Source organism: Lissotriton vulgaris, chromosome 1_2, assembly GCF_964263255.1.
Source record: "Lissotriton vulgaris chromosome 1_2, aLisVul1.2, whole genome shotgun sequence".
Taxonomy (NCBI): Eukaryota; Metazoa; Chordata; class Amphibia; order Caudata; family Salamandridae; genus Lissotriton; species Lissotriton vulgaris.
In genome coordinates this window covers 367,443,086-367,452,509 of record NC_141686.1, presented here as the reverse complement: position 1 = coordinate 367,452,509, position 9,424 = coordinate 367,443,086, and the positions used below count along the sequence as shown (strand labels likewise).

The window sequence follows — 9,424 nt, the reverse complement described above, 5'->3', positions numbered from 1 at the left end:
CCTTGGATCTGTTGTGGTTACACCCTTAGGATTCAAAGTACGAGAGCGCCCTTGGCATAAATCCTATGATGCTGCAGTATGAATGCAATACATGAGAGCTATTAAATGCTACAAGAAACTGATTGAAAGAGCGCATGTCGAATTATTTGCAGATAAATCAAAAACAACTGTAAGCCTTCTAAGGAAATCTTCTCTATTGTGAACAACCTGATTAAACCCACCTCCAGTCCTGGATTAGCGGAAGCTTCTAATAACCATTGCAACAAGCTTGGTCAATGATCTTTATCTTTACTTTAACAGGGGTGGGAAAACAGTCAAACCTGTCTCTCTTGAGACAGGGACCTACCACTCTCAATGGGCTACCTTGGAGCAATTGGCTCTACTTGACACAGATTCTATTTACACCTTAATGCGTCAAGTGAAATCTGGATCTCCGGATAACCCATTTAAACCTGATTATATTTTTCAATTTCAGTAGAGCGTCACACCCATATTTCTAGAATTAGCCACTGAAGAAGTATCAATATCATGGAAACATGTCAAGGTTATCCCTTTTCTAAAAAACGTCTGCACTAGATGCCACTCAGCCAGAAAACTATCGACCCATTTCTGTTCTGTTGTTTCTGTCCAAGGTTGTGAAGAAACATGTAAACAATCTCTTAACCAACATTTTTTAACATAATGAAATATTAGATTGTTCGCAAAATGGATTTAGATCATACAGCTCCGAAATTGCTCTTTTCACAGTTATTGAATCCCTTTGCTGTACAGCAGATGCTGGCAAATCCCAGGCTCTGTACCTTCTGGATTTAAGTGCGGCCTTCGACACTGTCTCACATGCAATAATATTAACTTCTCTCACTGACCTGGGGTTACAGGGCAAAGGTCTGGCCTGGTTTACCTCCTTTTTAAAGGAGCGGTCCTTTCAATTTATGCCCCATACCCCTCCCTTTGCCTCATCCCAACGAGGACTGGCTCCAGGCATCCCTCTGGGTTCGGACCTCAGTCCTGCCCTTTTTAATATTTCTGTCAGACCTCTAGCGGAGGTAGTGAAATCTTTTGGAATATCTCACTAGTGTTGTATGCTAATTATTTCCCTGTCCAGGACACATCATTTATAATCATACTATCGTAATGGTGCCCCAGGGGTGGGAAGGGTGAGAGGGAAAGTGATGTGAGAAAAGGAATGTGCAGAATTGGTCAATTGTGCAAAATAAACAATTAATGCCATGCCGGCAGCACATATATTAATATATTCAATGCTGGGAGTGCAAGCTGGTTGAAGGTGGTATCCGTCGACGTTTCGACCCCCAATTAGAAGGTTAGGTACACATGAGACCTTAAAACGAGGTCTTCATCAGGACGCAGGGAGTGAAGTGGGGCAAGTGATTCTATAAAAGAGGAAATTAAATCAATAGATAATATATTACAACAGTTAAAAAGCGCACTAGAAGGCGCTAAACTCAGCAATATTAATTAATTAATTGCCATGGGCGTAGGAGAATGAAAGGTGAGATTTAAGGATAACCACACCCACCCGACTGATACAGTGAATTATCAGTGGTTATGTATGTGAAGAAACATCACTCACTTCACACGGAGCTAAATGCATTCTCCCAAGTGTAGATATGGCTAAGGATCGATTAGTGTAAGTATTCTGTAATTATTTCCCTGTCAGCAGTCGACTGGCTTTTGTGCCAAATCTAAAAACTTTGTGTTAGAAATGGGATTTCTGGCTAGCTCAGATTTGCTCCAAAGCGAGGCAGAAACCACCACTCTAGTCAGGATAAGGGAGTTACACTTCTAAAATAACCCCTGCTCACCCCCTTGGTAGCTTGGCATGAGCAGTGATGCTTATCTTAGAGGCAGTGTGTAAAGCATTTGCACATAACCAACAGTAAAACAGTGTACCCACTACAGAATGACACCACACACAGTTTAGAAAAATATCCAATTTTTATATACTTAAGACTAGACCAAATACGATAAAAATCCACATTACTATACTTCAAAATTGTCACTTATCCAAATCTTCCTTAAAAAAAGTTCCTTGGTGTCGATAGCTCCATCCGGGCCTATCACGATGTCGTGAACAACAAATCCAAAAACAATTCTGGCTGACAGTGGGGTCGCAGGCCAACTACGGGGTCGGTAAGACCCGCAAACAGTACCTTTCAGAGATGCAGGGTGATAGGGTCCTTGAGGTCCCTCGTGTTGCAGGTCGAACTCCTTTCTGATGGAATCCGGAGCGCTGGCGCCAACAGGCGTCAGGTGCTGCGGTGTGAAGCGCAGCGGTATGGCGTGCGGTGTCCCCAGGTCTCGGTGCACACAGCGGCACGGTGGCGGCATCAGATGGTATTGTCGGTGAGACCACGTTTGCGGTGCGGGATGGAGGTGGTGCTCATCACTGTGCTAGTAGGTCACGGTGCAAGCAGCGGCATTGTCGTTGCTGAAGTGCTGTCGTCGGCTGATGAACTGGAGTCAATGGTGCCGACGTCGGTAGGCCAAGGCTGTGGTGTGGGATGAGGGCGGTGCGTTGTGTAACTTACGAGCAGTGCCCCCGAACCATGGTGCAGGCAGTGGCATCAGTTTTGGCGGGAAGTGGCGACATCAGGAAGGCCACGGCGTTGTCGTGTAGTGAGGTGGTGCAGAGTGCGGGCCCACAGGTCGCGGTGCGAGCAGCAGCTCGGTGATGTCGTCAGCAGGTGTCGTTGGTGAGACCAGGAGCGTGGTGGCAGTGCCCTCTGAGGTGCCAAAGCTTCGCATGAAGCAAGGCAGTGCAGAGTGCGGTGCACACAGGTCACAGTGCGAGCAGCGGTTCGGTGATGGCGTCATCAGGCCTTGTCAGTGAGACCAGGGTCGCGGTGTGCCGTTGCAGCGGTGCCCTCTGCGGTGCCTTCAGGACACGGGTTCGGCAGCATCATCGTAGACGTCATCTAGTGGCGTTCTTCGGGTGGCAGCATAAAACACACAGTCCCCAGTGCTGCGGGTCGAAGAACCTGAAGTCTTTGCTGTTCCTGAGACTTTGTGAACAGGGGGTCAAGCTCTACGTCAAGCCCTTGGAGAGTCTCACCAATTGGGTTGCAGAAAGTCCAGTCCAGGCCTTTCACTGTCCAAGACAGAAGCAGCCAATTCAGGTCAGCCCAGCAAAGCCCGCAGAAAAGTGGTCGGTCCTTTCAGCAGTTTCTCTGGCTCTCCTTCTGTGCAGTCTTCTTGATCCGGTTGAGTTCTAAAGTTCAGGGGTCTGGGACCCAGCATTTGTACTCAAAAATCCTTTGATCTTCCAGGCAGAGGGTCTTTGTGTCCGGCCAGAACCAGTTGGGCCTTCTCTGGCGTGAATTCCTGGCAGGAGATGGAGACCGCTTTGTCAGAGGCAGACGAGGGCCTTTGAGGTGCAAGGAAATCTCCTCCCTCTTCCCCTATCGCAGCCCAGGTCTATTTAGCCCTTTCCTGACCTACCTAGACTATCAGGAGACATCGTGCTCCCTAGCAATCTGTCGTCCAAAAACCAGGCAGGCAATCCACATTCCAGCATAGGCAAGCCGGATGACCAAGTAAAATAATACCCACTTTTTAAAAGTGGCCTTGATGAACTCAGAATGAAAAGGGCACCCTCGCTAAAGGCTGCGTCTTTAGACGCTGAGTTTAGGCATACCAAACTTCCTTCACCTATACCGTTCTCAGGCTACGTACGTGGGTGGCACAATCCGTGCTGCAGGCCCACGAGTAGCGGTGGACTCACAAGCCCAGATACCCGCAGTGCTCATTACTGGGGACTGACAAGCAAGTCACACATCCAATCATAACACAATTTACCACAGGACCACCTGCGTTTACTACTGACCAGCAGTGCGAAAAGCGCGCAGAAACGTTATACCAGCAAAAACAAAGTCAAAATCAAGAGGGCAGAAAGCAAAAACTCGGGGGAAACACACCAAAAGATGCCAAGTCTAACTCAGTGCTGCCCAGATGGATGCATGACAACTGTTTAAAACTTAACTCCAAAAAAACTGAGATCCAAGGAGTACCCAGCCTAGCTGCCTAGATGCAATTTTATATGCCCTCCAGAACACTACACTGCGCTTCGCTAATCTAAACCTGGCCCACATCCCTCATCATAGCAGAGCCAGAATGAGAGGTTTCTCCTTTCATGTCTTAGCTCTGACCAGATGGAATTCTATGCCCCCTAACCTTAGAAAGATTCAATATCACTTACTGATTCGGAAACAGTGGAAGACCCGGCTCTTCTCCATCTGGGCTGATGATTTCGCCTTTCTGCTGCTCTGTTTCTTAGGATCCTTTTATGTCCCTTGCTGATATTGTCTGACACCCGGACCCTCACCTTCCCCTCAAGGCAGGAGGTCTCCCGGTGTTGTGCATTCTAAGGCTCTGCTCCCCTCTTGTAAAGGGTCACAGTGGTAACACCCATGCAGTAAGTGCCATTATCTGAAGAGGAAATAAGAGACAGTGCACACCAATACCCAGCCCAGTAAGGGCCTGAAACAGACCCAAATAAAGGAGCGTGTACCTACATGTTCGCCTCTTCTGTTTGTACCTAATAAGTATCTACCTGTGCACTTCCTCCGTTTGTATGCCCTGGGCGAGCTTCTCTAATTACGCTTGTGATCCTTGTACTGCCAGCTATGGCATTTGACTATCAGACCATTACCTTATGTCTGCTGTGTGCATCGAGTCATTCCCTGCTTTAGCTGTCAATGAACCCTGATGAGCAAGTACACAGACATAAGGGAGTATGGAAGGTGATGAACAGGGAGTATGGTAAAGCTGAATGTAAGAAATGTGCAGGGGTGTAAATGCTGTACTCACCCTCAAGCAACGGACATCTTGTCCCACTCTGCCAATGCTCCATCCACCGACAGAGAAGCATGCTGGCACCAAACGCAAAACATTGTCAGAAACCATGGTAAGGTAGAAAAAGACAAAAAGCAGACATGTATTGGCAGCAGAGATATCGCAGGTATATTACTGCCTGTGATGGAATCTCTATAATAAATGCTGCAATCTTCCAACAAATGCTTGAACCATCCCTAGGAATGTGGCAAAGATAACTTAACAAACAGAAAAGTAAAGATAGGAGTTGGAACTTCAGCTGCTCCAGTGTGAACGAACTGGAAAGTATTGTCAAGAAGAGTGTGAATGGAGCTACATTTCTTATATACTTCCTAGAGCGTTACCTTTATTATATACTTCATGAAGAGTTTTCTTTGTGAGGTAGTCTTGAAAGCGTTACTGCTGTTATACACTTACTGAAACTGAAGTGACAGCAACACATCCTGATCCATCTCTTTTTCCACAATCCCTTCTTGTTTAAATGAAATCTTAGCCATGTGCGTCTTCGTAAAGCTGTACCTCTAGCAAGAGGGCGCTCCATGAGTGCTCTTTCTGTACTAAGTTACTCTGAAAATCACCTCCTTTTCTGAATTAGGTAAGAGTGACATGTTCAATGGAAGATTTAGTTAAATATCTGTGTATGGTGAAATAGCCCTTGGTAACTTTAAAAAATGGTAAAGAAGAGATGTATTTTACAACTAGTTAAATATTGTGTATTCACATTCTCTTACATTTCCATTTAGTGATTTTAAATCTCTTTACATCCAATAGGAAACCAGCCTTGAATGCACAAATGATCGTGAATAATGACAGTAATCGTGCAAATCTAAAAAAAAAGGTTAGAAAAAATGAGCTCCAATATTCAGGAAAAGATCTGCACAGTCAGAGACTGAGGAACCTGAACATAAACTGATAGATCCTGTAAGAAGCAGTCAAGAGCAATTCAGTGGATGTAAGAGCCTGAGCTGTGCACCTCCACGCAACAGGACTAAGAAATGACCTCTAGAAAATTAAGGCAACAACACTGACAAACCCCCTCCTGTATAAACAGGCCTCCACCATCAGCTTTGATCATGTGTTCGGTATGAGGTGGATCCAGCTTTGCTCTGCTTCCTGTAATGATGGCAGACCACCATTCAGCGTGCTAGGTGTATTGTAATCTCTTTCTGGCCAAACATAAGGAGCAAGAAAAAAGCACAATGGAGTGGAGCCAGACAACTGAAGGATAAAGAAAAGAGAGGGTCTCTGATCTACAACAGACTGTCCAATTTGCATCGACCAAAAGGAAGACTAATCTTTACCCGTAAACATGCAAACCCATTATGTAATCTAAAGACATAACCACCTACAAAGAAGCTTTACTTGCCACAATTATAATATATGTAGTTGGTGAGTTTTGTATTTCATTGTGAAATCTGAAATCAAGCATCCAAAATACCACACACATGCAGGGAATGTGAGAATAACACAAGTGCTTTATCAACCATGTTAGCTCCTCAGGAAACGCAGTCATGGGATGCAGACAAATATAAACCCGACCAAGAGACACTACCCAAGAAAGGAAAATCATACACATGCAGCAAAAGCTTTAGTTTGTCATCACTACTAAAGAGCCATCAGCAAACACACACAGGAGAAGCAACGTGCAATTGCAATGAATGTATGAAGAACTTTAGTCAGTTAGCACTCCTAAAAGATAATCAGCGAACTCACACAGAGGAAAAACCATACCATTGCACTGAATGTGTGAAGTGCTTCAGTCGGTTATCACAACTCCAAACACATCAGCGAACACACACAGGGGAAAAACCATACCATTGCACTGAATGTGTGAAGAGCTTCAGTCGTTCATCACAACTCAAACGACATCAGCGAGCACACACTGGGGAAAAACCATACCATTGCAATGAATGTGGAAGTAGTTTTAGTGATTCCTCAAATCTCAGGATTCATCACCGAACACACACAGGGGAAAAGCCATTCCACTGCAGTGAATGTGTGAAGAGCTTCAGTCGGTTATCACATCTCCAATCACATCACCGAACACACACTGGGGAAAAACCATACCATTGCAATGATTGTGGAAGTAGTTTTAGTGATTCCTCAAATCTCAGGATTCATCACCTAACACACACAGTGGGAAAACCATTCCAGTGCAGTGAATGTGTGAAGAGCTTCAGTCGCTTATTAGACCTACAAAAACATAACCGAACACACACTGCGGAAAAACTATACCATTGCAATGAATGTGTGAAGAAATACAGTCAGTTATCAACCCTCCGGAGCCACCAGCGTACACACACAGGGGAAAAACCATACCATTGCACTGAATGTGTGAAGAAATTCAGTCATTTATCAACCCTCCGGAGCCACCAGCGAACACACACTGGGGAAAAACCATACAAGTGCAGTGAATGTGGAAGTAGTTTTACTGATTCCTCAAATCTCAGGAGACATCAGCAAACACACACTGGGAAAAAACCATGCAAGTGCAGTGAATGTGGAAGTAGTTTTACTGATTCCTCACATCTCAGGAGACATCAGCGAACACACACAGGGGAAAAACCGTTTCAGTGCAGTGAATGTGTGAAGAGCTTCAGTCAGTTATCACATCTCCAAGCACATCAGCGAACACACACTGGGGAAAAGCCATTCAAGTGAGGTGAATGTGCAAAGTGCTTTAGTCGATTATCAATTCTACGAAGACATCAGCAAACACATACAGGGGAGAAACCATACCATTGCAGTGGATTTGGAAGTAGTTGTGGGAAGGATTTTCAACAAACTTCAGGGATTAGTGATAAAACCTATAAACACAACACACTTGAACAAGTTTAACAAGCACAGACTGGAGAATATTTCTAGCTGGTTTTGGTGTTTGGTCCTTTTGTGCAACAACCGGTTCAATGACAGCTGCTAGAGAACAACGTTTAAAGGCAGAAGAAGTAAAAGTAAATTGTGACCTGTAACTGTGAGAAATAGTACTTGCAGTGCACAACATTTACTTCCGAAGCCCTGACGCGGGGCAAAAGATGCTCATTTCGATCATCACATGCATCTGTTAATACACCCACCATAGTGGCACTTCCCCAGAGGTGTCCAATATCAAGCTGGAGCCTTGGGAAATTTGCTGGCTCACCACTGACTGTAAATGATTCGCTGCCAGAATAATTGTATATGAATATATTTTAGACCTTTCTTATTCACCCAACCAACACCTAACTGGTGAAAGGACAAAATCCGTGCATGATGGCAACATTATTGATCAGAGAGAAAGCATTTGAAAAGTTTAGTTCTTAATAGGTTTCTGAAAGCTTCACGATTAGGTAAAGATTGAATCTTGAGCAGTAAATAATTCAGCTCTTGGAATCCAGAAATATCGACTCGCTGCTTTACATTTCTTGATCCTTTGCACTGGAAAAGAAATCTGGATTCATAAGTAAAGGAACACAAAAGATACTGAGTTTTGATACAAATGATATTCAGGTTTTCATTTACAAGCTTTAAGCCAACTCTTTTTAACATCTATATCCAATCTCTGGCAACAGTGGCCAGGAGCAAAGGATTAGCTGTGGTATCTTACGGGGATGACTCACAGCTGGTAGTGGCATTATCTGACGACTCTGGGCAGCTAGTGCAGATTGGATAACGGCCAATTGTCTTCAGCTCAATGGCAACAAATTGGAGCTCTTGGTGGTGGGCAAAGATATCCATCTGTGGAGTGACCTCTGGTAGCCGTCCTCTTTGGGCCCTCCGCCGGCTCTTAAAACGGCAGTAAAAAATCTAGGAGTCTGGATAGACCTTCTTTTCAAACCCAGACTAAGGTAGTAGCCGGAGTTTGTTTCGGGCTCCTACGTGGGCTTAATCCTTTGCTGGGTTTCTTCGACCCTACCATCCATCAGGTAATCATTCAGGCCACAGTACTCTCTAGACTGAACTATGTGATCTCCCTATATATCGGGACCAATAGGGCAGAGATACTGTGTTTACAAAAGGCACAAAATGTAGCAGCCCGGGCCCTCCTTTGTCAGCCGAGAACCTGCTCCATCGCTAGTTCCATCCGCAAACTACATTTGCTGCCGGTGGAGAAATGCATCCGAGACTCTCTGTATTGCCGACAGACTCGTGATTCTCCAATCTCCTGCTATTCTGGCTAGCCTCATGGTGTCCTATAGACCTACCCGTCAGCTGCGCTCCAAGGACCAGCATCTAGCGGTTGTTCCTCGGTTAAGCTTTGGAATTCCCTCCGTGCACATATTAGAAACATTCAAAAACATTCTCTTTTCTGTAAAACATCAAAACTCACCTCTTCCCTGCATAATTGCCTCCTAGGTTTTCATGGCTTGCTTATGGCAGTGACATTTTAGCGCTGGTATGCCCGTTGTTGGGGCAACTGCGTGCTTTATAAAACCCCTTAACATAACATAACAAGCAAAAAGATACCCTCGTTTTATAAACTGCCAGTGAATGAATGGACATAAAAAGTATGTGTTGCCGAGTGAGCAAACAGTAAAACTTTGTGATGCAGTTGGGACGTCCTCGGACCACAAATAAGATAGACCGTAGCATTCTG

General features: G+C 44.9%; 1 protein-coding gene across 1 annotated transcript; it reads left to right on the top strand.

The window, feature by feature from the left end:
• The first annotated feature begins 6,228 nt into the window (after positions 1–6,228).
• On the top strand, positions 6,229–8,001 carry LOC147736907 (uncharacterized). Its single transcript, XM_086953568.1, has one exon. The coding sequence runs from the start codon at positions 6,337–6,339 to the stop codon at positions 7,510–7,512; it is 1,176 nt and encodes a 391-aa protein (XP_086809694.1). The 5' UTR covers positions 6,229–6,336; the 3' UTR covers positions 7,513–8,001.
• Positions 8,002–9,424: the final 1,423 nt, after the last annotated feature.

Coding starts and splice junctions, on each gene's coding strand:
- LOC147736907 (XM_086953568.1), top strand. CDS start 6,337: ATGTTAGCTCCTCAGGAAACGCAGTCATGGGATGCAGACAAATATAAA.